This window comes from Schistocerca piceifrons, chromosome 2 (genome assembly GCF_021461385.2).
Source record: "Schistocerca piceifrons isolate TAMUIC-IGC-003096 chromosome 2, iqSchPice1.1, whole genome shotgun sequence".
Classification (NCBI taxonomy): Eukaryota; Metazoa; Arthropoda; class Insecta; order Orthoptera; family Acrididae; genus Schistocerca; species Schistocerca piceifrons.
The window spans coordinates 297,370,631-297,390,558 of NC_060139.1; the positions used below are offsets into that span (position 1 = coordinate 297,370,631).

The 19,928-nt window shown below is 43.5% G+C and overlaps 1 protein-coding gene across 1 annotated transcript in view; it reads right to left on the bottom strand.

The window, feature by feature from the left end:
* The window catches only part of LOC124775335 (galactosylgalactosylxylosylprotein 3-beta-glucuronosyltransferase P-like), a 193,725-nt gene that overhangs the window by 14,165 nt on the left and 159,632 nt on the right, over positions 1-19,928 (bottom strand). Inside the window, exons 4-5 of the mRNA XM_047250167.1 lie at positions 4,276-4,452; positions 3,906-4,019 (exon numbers count right to left, since the gene is read on the bottom strand). Coding sequence (XP_047106123.1) covers positions 3,906-4,019; positions 4,276-4,452 — 291 coding nt within the window. The remainder of the gene's footprint in view (positions 1-3,905; positions 4,020-4,275; positions 4,453-19,928) is intronic.

The following is a 19,928-nucleotide window of genomic DNA, read 5'->3' on the forward strand; positions in this document are numbered from 1 at the left end:
TAATTCAAGTAATGAGGTAGCATAATAGCAAAAGGTCTATCAATGAAAAATAGCTGCCAGCTAACTGTGGCGGTTTATTAGATTAGCTACGTCTTCGAGGAAATTTTAACAGTGGGTGAGATGATCCTTAAACTGCTCTAGTACTTCAATCCGTAAAGAAATATCACAGATTATACAGTATATATTTTAGACTTTATGTGTGAAATTAACACCGAAGAAATGATTAAAGATATTAATACTGCAACTTTGTTTTTCTGCAGCCAAATGAAACAAAACATATTACGTGCAAAAGTTTCTGACTATACTGCTGCATATCAATGGGAAGAAATCTGTTGAAAGATTCCTTTCCATTGAATATTAATAATTTGCTCTTGGTGCGGTTCTAAAAAGAAATCTGAAACCTTTCTGTGATAAAGAAATATTCGTTGCTGAAGCACATGGCGGGGCACAGCAAGAAGTGGCAGTCATAGGGATATACCAAATCTGATGCAGAGTGTTGCCACACAGCAGAAATGTATTACAGGCAAATGTAAATTCTTCTGGAAGTCCTCTGCAGCCAGTACCAAGCCAACGCGAGCCAGCTCAGTGGCCCATTGCGCAATCAAAACAACAAACAGGTAGAAAGGGAATACAGCGAAAAGCAGAACAAACCGAGAAGACATTGCCCCGTGAGTGAGAGCCTGGAATCATAAAATGAGCATCATGACCTCAAAGAAGAGAAGAAAGACCTTCATTCTAACAGCACAGCTTGATTTCGCAAGAGAAAGTAAAATTTTCTCAAGAACACTGACGAAAAGGCAGCAAGATGAAGCCATGAAAGCCATTCTCGCAAAATAGAGAGATAATGAAGACTACTGACGAGCCCCGAAAATCGGGCCACATTCGGTCACCACCGGCCACTAAAAACATCACTGTCACAGATGAGCAGTGATAAACACCCAGGCTTCAGAGCCTGAACCTGTTTACGTTTCTGTACACCACCTTTGAGGCTGAGCCTGTGGTATGCTGCAGCTGTTCACCGAGACGACTTCTGCCTTTAGGACTGCCAGCTGTCTGTCTGCTGATCTTGATCATTGTGAGGTGTCGGCCTCGCAGCCACAGACGTGAAGACTTGTAAACCCTATCTCTCGCTTACTGAACCAAAATGGTAGTGCTCGGCGCACACTCCACCTGTCGTAGTGTTCGGGAGGCACACTAACCGCTGCTGCCCCTAACTACTCGTAGTCGGCAGTCACCGGCATCCCCAGCATTCCTTGGTGGAAAGGCTATACCGTAGTTCATCTCACACTGTGCAGATCTGCCGAGAGTTTCTGTGAACACTATCTCTCTGTAGTGCCCTACGGTGGGCAGGAAAGAACTAACGATCAAATTTGAACACACTGTATTTAACTAAAACGCCTTCTTGGCTTATACTAATTTCCAAACACAAGAACAACAAGAAGAGCAACAATTCTTGTGGTGACAAAAGCCAGATAAAAGTACAAGACAATAAAAAGAAATAATAACCAAAATACTACTCTATACAATTACAAAGTGGCGTCATGATACAACTTTCTACTGAAGGCTACAACGAGTGTCTACTAGGCTAGAGCTGGCGTAGGGATTGGCCGGAGCTGTCCTAGCTGTAGGTACACACTGCCGGTCTGGCTCGGCGGAGTACTACACGTAGTCACATTAGTTTCATTTGGTGGATGTTTGTCACATGGCTTTTCACGAAGTAGTGCCGTGTTTATGCGGGAAGTCTGCTGATTTTTTAGATCCACTGGCGGGCTCTTGAAGGGATGTAGGCAGCCCACCTTGCTTGTCTCTTGTGCGGGCCCTCTAACTGATAAGGGATCGCTACGACAATCTCGATGTCTATGAGAGTGCTCTGGTGACATGTAGGCGCTTTCCTATGCAGAAACACTTGTTGTATTGAAACTTCCTGGCAGATTAAAACTGTGTGCAGGCCGAGACTCGAACTCGGGGCCTTTGCCTTTCGCGGGCAACTGCTCTACCAACTGAGCTAGTAGAGCTGGTAGAGCACTTGCCTGCGAAAGGCAAAGGTCCTGAGTTCGAGTCTCGGCCCGGCACACAGTTTTAATCAGCCAGAAAGTTTCATATCAGAGCAGACTCCGCTACAGAGTAAAAATCTCATTCTGGACTTGTTGTATTAGTCACGCCGTCCGCCAGTGAGGCATGCAAAGGCCTCTGAAGATCGCTGAGACAGCGGCAGCAGGTTATGAGGCCATGCATTGCACAGTCTTTGTCCTGGGCACGCCACAGGGAAGAATATACGAGTGTAAACTTCACTGTACTAAATTCTTGTTGTATCACCAGCGCGCTGTGCGCCGATCGGCCACATCCAGTGCACCCCATGCTCTATCATCCTGACAACAGCAGCAGTCTCAATGCAGGCATATACAGAACTTTCCCGTATGCCAAGTACCGGGTGATGAAAAAGTCAGTATAAATTCTAAAACTGAATAAATCACGGAATAATGTAGATACAGAGGTACAAATTGACACACATGCTTGGAATGACATGGGGTTTTACTAGAACCAAAAAAATACAAACGTTCAAAAAATGTCGTAGAGATGGCGCTTCATCTGATCAGAATAGCAATAATTAACATAACAAAGTAAGACAAAGCGAAGATGATGTTCTTTACAGGAAATGCTCAATATGTCCACCAACATTCCTCAACAATAGCTGTAGTCGAAGAATAATGTTGTGAACAACACTGTAAAGCATGTCCGGAGTTATGGTGTGGCATTGGGGTCGGATGTTGCCTTTCAGCATCCCTAGCGATGTCGGTTTATCACGATGCACTTGCGACTTCAGGTAACCCCAAAGCCAATAATCGCACAGACTGCGGTCTGGGGACCTGGGAGGCCAAGCATGACGAAAGTGGTGGCTGAGCACACGATCATCACCAAACGACGCGTGCAAGAGATCTTTCACGCGTCTAGCAATACTTTTTTTTTTGGTTCTAATAAAACCCCATGTCATTCCAAGCATGTGTGTCAATTTTTACCTCTCTATCCACATTATTCCGTGGTTTATTAAGTTTTCGAATTTATACTGATTTTTTGATCATCCGGAACATTTAGCGTGACAAACACTCAATGAATTTGGTTATTCTAAATGTTTGTAGTACAAATATAGAGGTTGTTAGGTCGCTATTCGCAAATTTTACTGCATTCATTTTTTGCCCCTCATTGCCTTCTATCAAAGTGATTTTTTTATGGACTCTGCTGTAAGAGAATATATTTTTTCAACTGAGTGGAATTTCAAGTGTCGAATTGTAAATGGTGTACCGCAAACCCAAATTACACTTGTTGGAATGTTATGATAATATTGAAAGCAGAGCATATTTAAGATGATAGGACAGTAAAGCGATCTTTTGCTTTAGGAAGTCTGCTTCACAATGCAAACTTTCTCTTCCTAGAATTCTTTTCGATGAGACTGTTAAACATGTCAGTGTTGTATACCACACAGTTAAGATGCAGAGTGCATATGCGTTTACGGTATCCAGGGCATTACTAATAATGCTGCTAACGTTCTTCTTTGTACCGAAACCATCTATCTTCACACAAAAATAAATAAAGATAACTGTTCCGTTAAAGTGAAGAACAATTATATAAAGAAAGAATATATTTAGCGTCCAGTGTTTTTATAAACATTCGAGCTACTGTTATTAAAAATCTGAATGTAGCAAATGTGCAGGGCATGCATACTTTCGTCTCTCTTTAAGTGGCTGCAGAGCAGATGCCTAATAGCTACGTTATTTCGACATTTATATTCTATTTTTTTCCTTAAATTATGTTATGTTAGATACAGATTTATTTATTACTAATATGGCACAAACGGTCATCTCAGTGTTGCATGCCCTTAGACTTGATAGTTAATCTTTATTTATTACCTTGGTGCAGTTGTTTGCTTTTAGTTCTATTTCATTGGGCTCAAACGGCGCCAGACTCTTCAAAAAACCATCTTCTTCAAACCCAGTCTCATACGGCATAAAAGCGTTTGGTCTCTGTAAATAAGCAATTATAGAACTTTTTCAATATACTCCAGCATTTCTTAGTGTCTACACACATTAGTAAGTGTGTGCTGAGCAGATAAGTAACAGGGCATACATTCTTTTTTGTTCTTAGGCTGTAATCACTACTCAGTAGTTTAGCTCTGAAAATACACTCAATAACACTTTGTTAACAGAAGTAATTCTTACAAACAATTAATTATATCTCTGCACTTATGTTTTCCTTATTGAAATGTTACCATTGCCTCACCTGCAACAGGAATTCTACACTCACTGCAAACCCTGCCATATCTACAGGAAATTTTCGTTGAGATATCCAGCCATCATAGAAGCCTGCTAACCTGCCATCTACAACCACAGGTGTGCTGAGACCATAATTTCCGATTAAGCCTACAGGCCACATTGCTACTCTCTCAGTAGACCGCACCTGTAAAAGAAAAAAAAATTGTACCTTATAAAGTACCATTACACTACCACTAGACATCTCTAGCACTTACCAAGCGAAAGCGTGAGATACAAGGGAAGGAATGGATGAGGAGAGGGCCATCTGAGAGACAGTAGGTGAAGAGATGTAAAGGCAATGAAGAAATGATTGAGAATCTAGGTATGCTGGCAATTCAGTTCGCAGTTAAGTTAAGGAGCGAGTGAGAGTCTGATATATTGCCAACAGGTATTCACAAGATTAGGTGTACATCTTGCTTTGATTAAAATTATTTTATTTGTCGTATGTAAAACAAAGAAACCTGACGCGCTATACATTACACAGCGGGTATTTTAAGAAATTTCATCGCCAAACGAAAAGTGGGGAATTGACAAACAGGGTACAAATTGAAAAGAGTGATGTACAGTTCCATAAAAGGGGGTCTGTCGTCCTTAAAGTGATAGGGAGAATTAAGAAAACTTAATTACTGATTTGAGGAAATAATTTCTCCGAATGTTCATTACCAAATATAGATTTTGAACTGAATAACGAGCATGAGATCTAATTTTGCAAACAATACCTAATTGCATGAAAATGGTCAGGGTAATTAAGAGAAATTTAATTTGTGCTTTGAGGGGATTACACTAAGGATTTTTGACCGAATTTTAATAGACAATGGAAGAGTGATAAACTATAACAGGAGTATGAAACTGACCAGCATGGGGTCTTACTATGCAAAAAAGGATTTAATGCCATGTATTTAATTGGGATAGTTCAGATAATATTTAATAATAATTTATGGGGAATTTTTTTAGAATTTTTGTTTCGAAACGAAATTGTTGAATAAAGTATCAAATAGATCGGCTTGAGATGTACTTTTGCGAAAACATTATAAAACTGGTTGACAAATCAAGATGATTAAGAAGAAAGTAACTAGTGCTTTCAGAGGAAATTTAAATGTTTCGATCACAGTTCCTGCTATCTAAGGAAGTGAAGTGTCAGAAAGTTCACCTCTTCAAGGCCTGGCCATATTGAGCATCAAAAGATGCATCGGTGTGATATTTAACAGTCAAAATATCTTCTGTGAAGCTTTACTGAACTTAGCGCATTTCGAGAAGAGAAGACACTACGAAAGGAAATGAAGTGACAAAAAGTTCGTATCTTACAGCCACAGATAATTTACACGCAAAATTTCATTACCGTGATATTTGCTTGTTAAAATGGCTTAACTTGGATGAAGTACTAAATGAAAAACGTTTCGGCAACAGCTTGCTGCCCAGAGTTTGAAAATAAAATCAATGAAAAGGGAATGGGTGGAAAAGAACTAAAAGCAGTTACAGGAACATTTGATGTGATGATGTTGGAATACGTTTTCAGCAAATAAGGTGCAGATTGAGAATTTGAAGTTCTATGTCTGTTATAAAAATTAACATTTTAGGAATTACTAGAGGATAATTATCTGGTGGATTGTGTGGACTGTGCAATCTTCTGTTTTTTGGCCTTGACATATTTATATCATCAATCGCTGAAGGTGTGAAACAGTTTCCAGAATTCTTCAGTCTCAAAACTTTTTCGGTAGGTAATCCTTCAAATACCAGGAAAGAGAATGTGTATTCTCAATCAGCACATTATTTGCTGTTGCCTCATTCACGGGCAATGTTTCTCCAATGTATTTCATTTGTTGCTTTTAGAAAAACCATTCCACAAAATATTTGACCATTCTTTCCTTTCTATATCATTCTTCTTTGTTATGATTAGCTGTACTGTATAACAAATATTTAATTTCTAGGATTATTTTATTACCAGTGAAGTTAAGAGATAATGCACAAGACACTTGAACACCTGAGTGCACGTTATTTCCTTGTATGTATGTACGTATGTATATACTGAACTGGGGACCTAGAGACGACGGAGAGGCTGTGTCCCCGCCGCAGCCCTCAGTGGTACACAAACCCACAACAGGCTACAGCAGTCCACTCACCCCACCGCCACCGCACACGGCCCCCATTGGACCCTCCCACCTAACCCGCCGCCAGCAACGATTCCACACGAGTGTAAGCCCAAGGTTTGCGTGGTAGAGTAATTATCGTGTACGCGTACGTGGAGACAGTGTTTGCACAGCAATCGCCGACATAGTGGAACTGAGGCGGAATGAGGGGAACCAGCCGCCATTTGCCGATGCAGATGGAAAACCGCCTTAAAAATCATCCACAGGTTGGCCGGCACACCGGACCTCTACGCTAGTCCGCCGGACGGATTCGTGCCGGGGACCGGCACGCCTTCAGGTTCGGGAAGCAGTGCATTAGACGGCATGGCTAGCCGGGCGGGCCATTACTTCCGTTCTGAAATATACCAAAGGTATTTTGATAATGCTCTGATGTATTTAAAACTTTGAACAGAACAATGTACGGTAATAATACTTTTTAGTGCAACATTGCTCCTCATCTTGGCGAATTAGAAATAAAATGTGCAAAACCGAAATTAAAATTTCGCCACTCACTTCTTCCGAGAGGATATCACTGGAGCGAGGACTACATATAGGCTACTACCCAAAACCTTTCTTCCTGGAGTATTAGCCCTTAAAGTTTCGCATGAGAAGTTGGCAAGGTGGAGCCGAGGTACTAGAGGACGTAAAATTGTGAGCACTGGTCTCGTGTCGTCGTCCTTGGGTTGCTCAGTTGGTAGAGAAGTTGCCCACGAAAGGCGAAGGCCCCTAGTTCGAGTCTCGGTTCTGCACACAGTTTCGATCTGCCAGGAAATTTAATTTATGCCTGTGTTTCCAGGGTATTCATCGTAGACACAGTTCAGGTTTCGGTTCAAAAAATGGCTCTGAGCACTATGGGACTTAACTGCTGAGATCATAAGTCCCCTAGAACTTAGAACCACTTAAACCTAACTAACCTAAGGACATCACACACATCCATGCCCGAGGTAGGATTCGAAACTGCGACCGTCGCGGTCGCGATGTTGCACACTGAAGCGCCTAGAACCGCTCGGCCACACCGGCCGGCCAGGTTTCGGTGCAGGGTAAGTAATTAAAAAAGTCATATGACTCACTATTTGAAGCATTCTGTTAAAATTAAACACGTTGATGACAATGTCACAGCATATATATTCAAGTAGATTTTCGGTTTCACTCGGGTAGCTTAATAGAAACCTATATATGACTTTCGGTAGACTGCAAAAAGTCTGATATTACCATCAGAAACTGAAATTGGTAACTCTATGTAGAAGAAATCAGAGGTAACTGCTATACTATGAAGGATTTTAAGCCACAAGTTATACAGAGTCTGTTACTACCAACAGAAACTCTTCAGGTAAAAGGCAACACTCCTAGCTTTTTGGAGGGAAAGGGAATCTTGTGGGTGACACGGGAGCAGCAGGAGACTCAGACAACAAGCTAAGGGTGATTCATACATAATGAAGACAAGTCATCAGAAAGAGCAGAAGGTCGAATATTCTACATAGTGCTGCACGAGATTCAGCTCAGAGATGACAGAGTGTGACACCAATTTATTTTAGAAGAGGAAGACGAAGTGAAATGAGAAAAGACTAATGCTATTAAAGAAGAAAAAGAAAGCGAACAATGGAAACGAAGGGCAGGGGAACAAAGTAGGCAAAGGGAGAGGTATTAGTAAGAGAAGAAGGAAGAGATAAATAAAAGTATGACAAAATAAAATCAACATTCAACAAAAAGTTTACTGCAAAGGAAGGTTAAAATAAAAGGTGTTGAGTGAATGAGGGTCGCAGGAAGAGAAGATACACTGTAAAGCGACTTCTCCCATCTAGAATTTGGGGACATTGATACTACTTGGGATAATTCAAATTCCTTGTGTGGAATAGCAGGCACTAACGTCTCTTGAGTCATACTGTAGGCTACAATCTGGGTTCTGGATATCACAAAACTCCTTCATACATTCAGACATTCTGCTTGTTTGGTTATAGTCAGGGTTAGTGTGCAGAAAGGCATGCAATGAACACATGTCTGTTCGAAACAAATATGAGTAGTTTTACATGTTGCCCTTCATTAAATATTGTACAGTTTGCCTGTGGCGTAGCTTGAGTAGGTGATTATGGCTGAATCAAAGGATGGTAGTGTGAAAGGTAAGAGAGGCAGGGAAAGTTGAAATGGTCGTCTTTGGAATGTCATACTTTGGCAAACAAATTGTGCAGGTTAGGGAGGGAATGGAGGGTGACCGAATGAGATTTGGGGGACATATCAGGGAAAAGACCTACTTTCAGAACTTGTCTTGAATAGACCACAGCCTTGGTCAGAACATCTAGCAAGGCGTGATTGGTACTGAATAATTGAAGCAATGATTTTCAAGTTTGTGGAAGTCAGAGGTATGTCGGTTGGAGGCAAAGAGGAGCAGAATACCTGCAAGGTTAGTTTCTGGACGACAGTTGTTGCAGGTGAACGCCTGGGTGAGATAAATGGAAATGGTATTGAGGTAATTGCTGTTGGAGGAGATACGTTATCATATACAGCATGGTTTTACAATGGGTAACATTTGAGACGGTAGTGGTAGCAACTGTTGGAATGGAGATATTGCTGTTGCTTGTTTTGGATGAGGGCCCCAATAAAACAGAGGTCAATATCTGGGAAAGCGACTGGGAATTTAAAGAAGTACCAGAAGAATTTTCGTTAGAGAAACATGTTAAGCGGATGCCAGAAATGTCTTCGCCAATAATCCAGACTGATAGGATAGTAGTGTATCTCTACCAAATTGAAGGACGAAGGACGAAGCCTCTTCTACATGACCCACCCAACGACGCGGATCAATAATCATTCGCCTGGTGACTTAGTAGTCGTGGCTTTCAAAAGTGAAGCATTTACAGGTAAAGATGAACTTAGCTACTATGATTCAACAGAAGCCTCGGAAACTGGATGGAAAGCATGTATCACGACCCCGGCAAAGGAAACGGATAAAGGATCTAACAGTAGCATCGTGGAATGTGAGGACAATGCTTCAGCCTGGAAAAATGAAAGAAATAGCCAATGAAATTTTAAAATTCAAATATGATATCGTAGGGCTACAGGAAATAAGATGGCAGGGGAATGGGCAGATAGATAAACCTGAGTACTCATTGGTATATAGTGGCCCAGAAGAAAGAACAGGTCAACTTGGAACAGGGTTTATAATAACTAGGGAAGTTAGGAAAAGCCTTCTAGAATTTGAACCTATAAATGAAAGGATGTGCAGACTCAGACTAAAAGGTAAATTTAGGAATATATCAATAGTTAATGCACATGCACCAACAGAGGAAAAAGAGGATATAATTAAAGAACAGTTCTACGAAGACTTGGAAAAAGTATGCTGTGCAGTACCTAAATATGATCTGATGCTAGTAATAGGAGATTTTAATGCAAAAATAGGGAGGAATGAACATCCGTATGGAGTTTCTGGAAAATATTCACTACATGAAGAAAACAATGAGAATGGAGACTTACTATGCCAATTCGCAGCAAGGAATAATATGATTATTAAAAGTACCTGCTTTCCACATAAAAGGATCCATCTGGGTACTTGGAAGTCTGCAGCCAATGGAGTAGTCAATCAGATTGACCATATTTTAGTGATTGCACGCCACTCCACGTCAGTTACGTCAGTTACGGATGTACGGAGCTGCAGAGGACCAAACTGTGATTCAGACCACTTTTTGATAAAATCAGTCTTGAGAGAGAAACTGTCACTAACAAAGGGCAACAGAATGGGAAAGATAATGAAATGGAATACAGACAAACTGAACAGCCCTGATGAAGTAAAAAAATACCAAGTAACACTAAGCACAAAGTTGAGCAATGAAGAGACCACAGTAGGAGTAGATGAAAGGTGGAACAGGTTTGAAAAAGCCATTAAGGATGCTGCAGGGGAAATAATAGGCATAAGAAGGAACAGAAGAATCCAGGAGTGGTTTGATGAAGATTGCAGGTCAGCAATAGAGGAAAAGAACAGGGCAAGAACAAAAGTGTTACAGAGAGAAACCAGAAATAATGTGGAACAATATAGAGAATTAAGGAGAAGAGCTAACAGACTGTGCAAGAGAAAGAAAAGAGAGTGGAATAAGAAGAAATTTCAAGAACTGGAAGAACTAAAGGAACAGAGTGAAATAAGAAAGTTCTATCATGCCATAGGCAAAATGAAGAATAGATTCCAACCAAAAACAACGGCCTGCTCCAGTAAAGATGGGAAAATGATAAGGGAGGAAGAACAGATAGTGGGAAGATGGGCAGAGTATTTCAAAGATACACTAAGCACCAGCCTAGAAGATGAAGAGACCTCTGCACAGGAGGGAAGAGTGGAGCTGGAAGTAGACAATGAAACCAATGAGGCAAGAAAGCCAACACTACAAGAGGTCTCCCAGGCTGTGCACAAGTCAAAAAACAATCGAGCCCCTGGGGAAGACAGCATAATTGCTGAATTAATAAAAACTGGTGGTGAGGCTGTAATAAAGGAACTGCACACACTAATATCAGATATATGGGAAACAGAAACTATGCCAGATAATTGGAAAATTGGAATAATAGTCCCCATTTATAAAAAAGGGGACAGAACAGCATGTGAAAACTATAGAGGTGTAACACTCCTAAGTACAGCTTATAAGATCTTCACAAGTATATTAAACGAAAGGATACAGAAGTGTGCAGAAGGCATACTAGGGGAATATCAGTGAGGCTTTCGACCAGGCAGAGGAACAACTGATCAAATATTTGTGATAAGGCAAATGATGGAAAAGTTCTATGAATATGATATAGATCTGCATTTCTTATTCATCGATTTCAAACAAGCCTTTGACAGCATAAATCGGCAGGAACTATACAGAGTACTGAAAGAAGTTGGAATATGTGCTAAATTAATAAGACTAATCAGAATGACAATGACAGAGACAAGAGCAAAAGTAAAGGTCCTTAGCAGAACAAGTGATAGCTTTGACTTTAATAAAGGTGTGAAGCAAGGGGATAGTCTCTCCACTGTCCTATTCAACATAGCCCTGCATAGTGCAGTAAATAAAATCAACAAAAGAGGCACCATATTTATGAAAACTAGCCAGATATGTGCATACGCTGATGACATTGCTATAGTGGGAAGAAATACCAATACACTCCTAGAAACATACCGGGCAATGGAAACAGAAGCCTTAAAAATTGGCCTCATAGTAAATGAAAACAAAACAAAATATATGGTAATGTCACAATCTGAGGCCAGAAGAACCCCTAAAAACCTAAACATCAATGGGAAATGCTTCAATGGAGTGTCCTCTTTTAATTACTTGGGAGCCCTAATAACAAATGATAACAGTATTGGAAAGGCTATAAGAGAAAGAATAAAGGCAGGAAACAGAGCTTACTTTGCAAATATGCAGATTTTCAAAAATAGCCTTGTTACAAGAAAAACTAAACTGCTAATGTATAATTCCCTAGTCCGCCCAGTTATCACATACGGCTCAGAGGTATGGACATTGACAGAACACGATAAAAATGCTCTAAGAAGCACTGAGCGGAAAATACTACGCAAAATCTATGGGCCAATAAGAGAGGAAGAAGGCTGGAGAATACGCTACAATGCCGAATTACAAGAGTTAATACAAGGCAGGGACATAGTAAAATTTGTGAAATCACAGCGAATACGATGGCTAGGACACTTGGAGAGAATGGCAGAGGATAGAATTCCAAAGAAAATGATGAAAGGTATGATTCATTCAGTTAGGCGAAAAGGGAGACCTAGAAGAAGATGGGTCGATGAGGTAATAATGGATATCACCAATATGGGAGTCCGGGGGTGGAAAAGAGCAGCAAATAACCGAGAAGTGTGGAGGAAGATTGTTGAAGAAGCCAAGGCTCACCAAGGGCTGTAGAGCTACTGAAGAAGAAGAATAGTAAAAGAGTGTTTTGAGAGGCTGTCAGAAGGTAGGTGGGAGATTTAACGTTCACCAGCTGAAAAATTTCTTACGTCTTTAAGATGTTAGCGTAGCAAGTGATTACATTAAAAGTGACGAGACAGATATCAGACAGGGGTCCGGGCGAGGAGGGATCTACACGAAATGTTGTATTCTATGTAAGATAAAGGGATCTATGTCATAGGTAGAAGACGAGTATCTACCAGAACTGGTAAACATTCACTTCGCAGCGCTGGGCCTACCAGAATAAGGCAGGGGTGCATGAATCAGGAAAGAAAAGATGTTCTATGGTGGCGTTTGTTAATTATTCTCATGAAGCAACGAGCGCTTTCGACAGGCGATCTAAAAATAATACCAAATTTCTAGATTTTCAGACGTTTTCGGGTACCGTAGCTCACAGGCCGCTTCCAATCAGGTTTCGTATCTACGTACGAGGGTTGTTCAATAAATATTGTTCCACATGTTTTTTTAAAAGGTCATTAATATACGTAGACAAATGTCCCTGCTGGTGCTTCACATCTGATGTTTGTCTTGTGTGCCGGTGAAGTTTCGAACCGTTCTGGATGACGGCAGAATGGCGCCTACATACGACTCACGTTACAAGCAGCGAGCTGTTATTTTATTCTCTGGTACATACAAAGAAACCATAGTGAACATCCATAAACGTTTGTGTGCAGTATATGACGATGCTGCAGTTGATAGTACAGTTGGCCGGTGGGTAAAGAAAGTTACAGCTTCAGGAAATGCAGAAACTGAGCTCCATGATCAGCTACGCTCTGGGCGTCCTGTCACATCCACTTCTCGGACATGCTGAATCTTGCGGATGCCTTTATTCGTGCCGACTGGCGCATCACAACCCGACAATTGGCTCATTAGCTGTCGGTAAGCATTGGAAGTGAGTCTGCATGATCGAGACTCTAGGATGTTCAAAGAGGTGCTCTCGATGCGTTCCACGAATGCTCACAGCGGACCACAAGATTCAAAGAAAGGCCCACTTCATCTGAACTGTTGGAGCGTTTTGAGACCGACAGAAAGGCCTTTGTGTCACGGATCCTTACCGAGGACGAAAGCTGGGTGCAGCACTTAGTGCCGGAAACAAAAAGGCAGTCTATGGAGTGGAATCATCCTCATTCACCACAAAAGAAGAAATTCAAGACAGACCCTCTGAAAAAAGGTCATGGTGACAGTCTTCTGGGATTGCAATGGCGCCATTCTCGTGTATGTGATGCCAAAAGGGTCAACCATCAATTCAGAGGCATACGTGAAGACTCTGAATAAACTCAAGAACCATTTCTGACGTGCTCGATCGGACAAGAATCCAGCAGAAATCGTACTCTAACACGATAATGCACGCCCACACGAAAGTCTGAGAACCTGGGAACACGTCGCCAAATTGTGTTGGGCATCATTGCCTCATCCACCCTATAGCCCACACCTGGCAATCTCGGACTTCTATATCTTTGAGCCGCTTAAAGATTCTCTACGGTGAACAAGCTTTGAAGATGACAAGAATGTCAGTCATGCAGTGAAGACATGCCTACACCTACAGGACAAGAGCCTTCACCAGCAGGGAATACAGTAAATGAATCAGGTGAAAATGAATACAAACATCTCAAAATGAAAATGAGATCGACAGAAGTGCAAAATGGCTAAACAGGGATGGCTGGAGGACAAATGTAAGGATGTAGTGGCATATATCACTAGGGGTAAGATAGATATTGCCTACAGGAAAATTAAAGAGATCTATGGAGAAAAGAGGACTACCTGTATGAATATCAAGAGCTCAGTTGGTAAACCAGTCCTAAGCAAAGAAGGGAAAGTAGAAAGGTGGAAAGAGTGTATAGAGGGTCTATACAAGGGCGATGTACTTGAGAGCAATATTATGTAAATGGAAGAGGTCGTAGATGAAGATTAAATAGGAAATACACTCCTGGAAATTGAAATAAGAACACCGTGAATTCATTGTCCCAGGAAGGGGGAACTTTATTGACACATTCCTGGGGTCAGATACATCACATGATCACACTGACAGAACCACAGGCACATAGACACAGGCAACAGAGCATGCACAATGTCGGCACTAGTACAGTGTATATCCACCTTTCGCAGCAATGCAGGCTGCTATTCTCCCATGGAGACGATCGTAGAGATGCTGGATGTAGTCCTGTGGAACGGCTTGCCATGCCATTTCCACCTGGCGCCTCAGTTGGACCAGCGTTCGTGGTGGACGTGCAGACCGCGTGAGACGACGCTTCATCCAGTCCCAAACATGCTCAATGGGGGACAGATCCGGAGATCTTGCTGGCCAGGGTAGTTGACTTACACCTTCTAGAGCACGTTGGGTGGCACGGGATACATGCGGACGTGCATTGTCCTGTTGGAACAGCAAGTTCCCTTGCCGGTCTAGGAATGGTAGAACGATGGGTTCGATGACGGTTTGGATGTACCGTGCACTATTCAGTGTCCCCTCGACGATCACCAGTGGTGTACGGCCAGTGTAGGAGATCGCTCCCCACACCATGATGCCGGGTGTTGGCCCTGTGTGCCTCGGTCGTATGCAGTCCTGATTGTGGCGCTCACCTGCACGGCGCCAAACATGCATACGACCATCATTGGCACCAAGGCAGAAGTGACTCTCATCGCTGAAGACGACACGTCTCCATTCGTCCCTCCATTCACGCCTGTCGCGACACCACTGGAGGCGGGCTGCACGATGTTGGGGCGTGAGCGGAAGACAGCCTAACGGTGTGCGGGACCGTAGCCCAGCTTCATGGAGACGGTTGCGAATGGTCCTCGCCGATACCCCAGGAGCAACAGTGTCCCTAATTTGCTGGGAAGTGGCGGTGCGGTCCCCTACGGCACTGCGTAGGATCCTACGGTCTTGGCGTGCATCCGTGCGTCGCTGCAGTCCGGTCCCAGGTCGACGGGCACGTGCACCTTCCGCCGACCACTGGCGACAACATCGATGTACTGTGGAGACCTCACGCCCCACGTGTTGAGCAATTCGGCGGTACGTCCACCCGGCCTCCCGCATGCCCACTATACGCCCTCGCTCAAAGTCCGTCAACTCCACATACGGTTCACGTCCACGCTGTCGCGGCATGCTACCAGTGTTAAAGACTGCGATGGAGCTCCGTGTGCCACGGCAAACTGGCTGACACTGACGGCGGCGGTGCACAAATGCTGCGCAGCTAGCGCCATTCGACGGCCAACACCGCGGTTCCTGGTGTGTCCGCTGTGCCGTGCGTGTGATCATTGCTTGTACAGCCCTCTCGCAGTGTCCGGAGCAAGTATGGTGGGTCTGACACACCGGTGTCAATGTGTTCTTTTTTCCATTTCCAGGAGTGTATGATACTGCGTGAAGAATTTGACAGAGCACTGAAAGACCTAAGTCGAAAGAAGGTCCCAGGATTGCACAAAATTCCATTAGAACTACTGGTAGCCTTGGGAGAGCCAGCCATGACCATACTCTTCCATCTGTTGAGCAAGATGTACGAGACAGACGAGATACCATCAGACTAGAAGAATATGATAATTCCAATTCCAAAGACAGCAGGCGCTGGCACATCTGGAAACTACCGAACTGTCAGTTTAGTATGTCACGGATCCAAAATACTAACACGAATTCTTTACAGAGGAATGGAAAAAACTGGTAGAAGTGGACCTCGCGGAAGATCAGTTTGGATTCCATAGAAATGTATGAACACCTGAGGCAGTACCGACCCTACTACTTAGAATATAGATGAAGGGAAGGCAAACCTACGTTTACAGCATTTGTAGACTTCCAGAAAGCTTTTGACAATGTTGACTGGAATACTCTCTTTCAAACTCTGAAAGTGGCAGGGGTAAAATACAGCAGCGAAAGGCTATTTACAATTTGTACAGAAACCAGATGGCAGTTGTAAGAGCAGAGGGGCACGAAACGGAAGCAATGGTTCAAATTGTTCACATGGCTCTGAGCACTATGGGACTTAACTTCTGTGGTCATCAGTCCCCTAGAACTTAGAACTACTTAAACCTAACTAACCTAAGGACATCACGCCCATCCATGACCGAGGCAGGATTCGAACCTGCGACCGTAGCGGCCGTGTTGTTCCAGACTGGAAGCAATGGTTGAGAAGGGAGTGAGACAGGGTTGTAGTCTATCCCCAATATTATTCAATCTGTGCATTGAACAAGCAGTAAAGGAAACCAAAGAAAAATTTGGAGTGGGAATTACAATCCAGGAAGAAGAAATAACCTTGAGGTTTGGTGATCACATTGCAACTCTGCCAGAGACAGTAAAGGACTTGGGAGAACAGCTGAACAGGATCGACAGCGTCTTGAAAGGAGGATGTAAGATGAACATCAACAAAAGCAAAACAAGGATAATGGAATGTAGTCGAATTAAATCAGGTGATGCTGAGGGAATTAGATTAGGAATTGGGTTACTTCAAGCAGTAAATGAATTTTGCTATTTGGGGAGTAAATTAACAGATGATGGTCGAAGGGGAGAGGATAGAAAATGTAGACTGGCGATGGCAAGGAAAGCGTTTCTGAAGAAGAGAAATTTGTTAACATCAAAAATAGATTTACGTGTCAGCAAGTCCTTTCTGTAAGTATTTGTATGTAGCCATGTATGGAAGTGAAACATGGACGATAAACAGTTTGGACCAGAAGAGAACAGAAGCTTTCTAAATGTGGTGTTACAGAAGAATGCTGAAGATTAGATGGGTAGATCAAGTAACTAATGTGGAGATATTGAATAGAATTGGGTAGAAGATGAATTTGTGACACAACTTGACTAGAATAAGGAATCTATTGGTAGGACACGTTCTGAGATGGGTAGATCAAGTAACTAATGTGGAGATATTGAATAGAATTGGGTAGAAGATGAATTTGTGACACAACTTGACTAGAATAAGGAATCGATTGGTAGGACACGTTCTGAGGCATCAAGGGACCACCAAATTTGTATTGGAAGCAACCGGGAGGGTAAAAATCACAGATGGAGACCAAGAGATGAATACAGTAAACACATTTAGAAGGATGTAGGTTGCACTAGTTATCCAGAGATAAGGAGGTTTGCACAGGATATAATAGCACGGAGAGCTACATCAAACAAGTTTCTGGACCGAAGACCACTACAAAGAAGGGATTTCATTTTTGTCACTTGTTCATTTACTCATCTGTGCAGAATAAATACATATTCGGCAAACGAGTACTTATTAATTCCCATCACCATACCGTCACTGTGGACCACGTCCTGAAGGAAGTGCGTGGGTGCGACAGTAAAGCCGGTTCACTGAAAGACTGACATGTAAGCGGCGGTACCCACACGTTTCCCCATAACTCGTATCCCCGGACTGATTACTGAGCTAAACACGTGCTGATGAACTATCATCAGCATGATTAAAGCGGAACCGTGATGGATCTAAAACTTACGTCCTCGCGAACGTACAGTGATTTGTCTGTGGACGAATCATTCAGAACTAGACACTAATTTAAGGTGACGACTTTGAGGAAATAGCAAAAGACAATAGACGGTAGACGAAAGGCAATAGACGAGCTGCTGGCGCCCATCCAGGGGCCAGGGGCACGTGCGAATCCTGCCTACCCACAGCCGGCTCAGAAAGACTTCCGCACGCAAATCAGTGCCCTGCGGAAGCAGTCTTCATATAAGCGACTAATGGAGGAGTTATTGTAAATTTCATTGGTTACATCAGCAGCTGCGCCAAGAGGAGTGTGGCGACAGGAGCCCAGCTCTGATCCTACTCCACCTGCGGAGCCTCGCACAGTCCGACAGCACGGCCCTCGACTCGCTCTGGCGCGCTATCCGGATGTGCAGACTCCCAGCACAAGTGGTGGCGGTCAACGTTACACAGTCAGAAGTGCAGCTTTACGTCGTCGCTGGACTTCGCTTATAGTGTGCAAGACACAGCAGCATAGGCGACCAGTACCGCTGCTGCGGCAACCTTCGATGACGCAATCCCGGCGGCAGTTATGACTCCGCGGTGATAGGGGGACCTTAACAGCCACCAGCATGGTCGCCGACCTGCACCACTCAGGTGGCAGCACTCAGCTCCTAGATAGACCGATTGGCGCACTCGAGGACAGGGGACAGCAGATCCCAACACCGCCGATTCACTCACGCAGCCGGCGGTACCAGCAGTTCAGGAGGTACACCGTCGATGTGAGAGCAGTTCCCGCTCGGCTTTTGCTGGTATCATTCCCGCTTTGGCAATGGACAAAGTGTCGACCTCCCTGCTCACACTCGAATGCCAGCTGCAACCGGGCCTGGCGTTGCCCGTGTCCCGTGCAGCATCCAGGTGTCTCTCTGTAACAGTGCCTGGTTAGCTGAGTGGTAAAGTGTTTGCTTACCATGCAGCAGGCCCGGGTTCAATTCGCGAATGGGTTGCTGTTGTCTTGTCTCCTCATCATCAACGACATCCAAGTCGCCAAATGTGGCGTCACCTGACATAAGACTGGTAACTCGGTGGTCGAACTTCCATAGATGGGGCCTCCCGGCCATCACTGCTACACGATCACATTATTTCATTTCTTTGTAACCGAACGGTCTAGCATAGTGAGGTACCTTGTCGACATGGGTTCCCATCTGTCTATTTTCTCCCGATCTATGCTAAGAGACGTTCGAAATGCCAAGGCACTGTTACGATGGCAAACAATTCAGCAATAGAAACGTATGGCACGTATCTTAGAGATTTGGACCTCGGACTGTGCAGGACATATGCATGGAGCTTCTCTGTGGCTGACATCAATGAATCTGGGTCCGGATTTGCGCGGTCTCTAAAAATTATCAGCCGACATTGCAAACACCCAGCCGATCGATTCGACAACGAATCTGATGACCGTAAAACAGCGGTGGCCAGCCCCTTTCATCAGTGTTAAACCAGTGAGGTCACCCTGACCGTAAGCAGACCCACCTGGTGCATTGTAGTATGTGAAGCATTCGACTGTCCACCACACCGTGACTACACTTGGTCCACTCACTTTGTGCAATCAACATCGATTCACTCCCTCGCGATTCGAAGTAGCAAAGTCGAGTTCGAAGCAATGTTGCGACAGGTCATAGTTCGACCATCAAGCAGCCAACGATTCTCATCCTTGCACTCGGTTCCCAAGAAAGATAATTCGTAGCTACCATGCTGAGACTATCGTCTCTTAAATGCACGACAGTGCTGGACTGATGTTCAGCACTATACTTACAAGATTTTAGACACGCCTTGGCAGTTTCAGTTAAATTTAGCGAAATTGACTAAGCGAAGGTGTTCATGCAGATTCCTGTGGTGCCTGAAGACGTTCAAAAAATGGCGATTATCAAGACAGTTGGGCTTTTCGAAAGCTTGTAGATGACGTTTGGCCTACAGAATGCTCCTCAGACCTGGAATCGTTTCCTGGATGGCGTCTTAGGGGGCACATCGTGGTGTTTCACGTACCTCGACGATCCCTCATGTATGCAGAGTCGCCCCAATTCCACAGCCACCACCTAACGACCATCTTTCGACGCCTGAGCGAGACTGGCAACGTCACTAACGCCATGAAAATTATATTTTGGGTCACGGAAATTGCGTTCCTGTGGCATG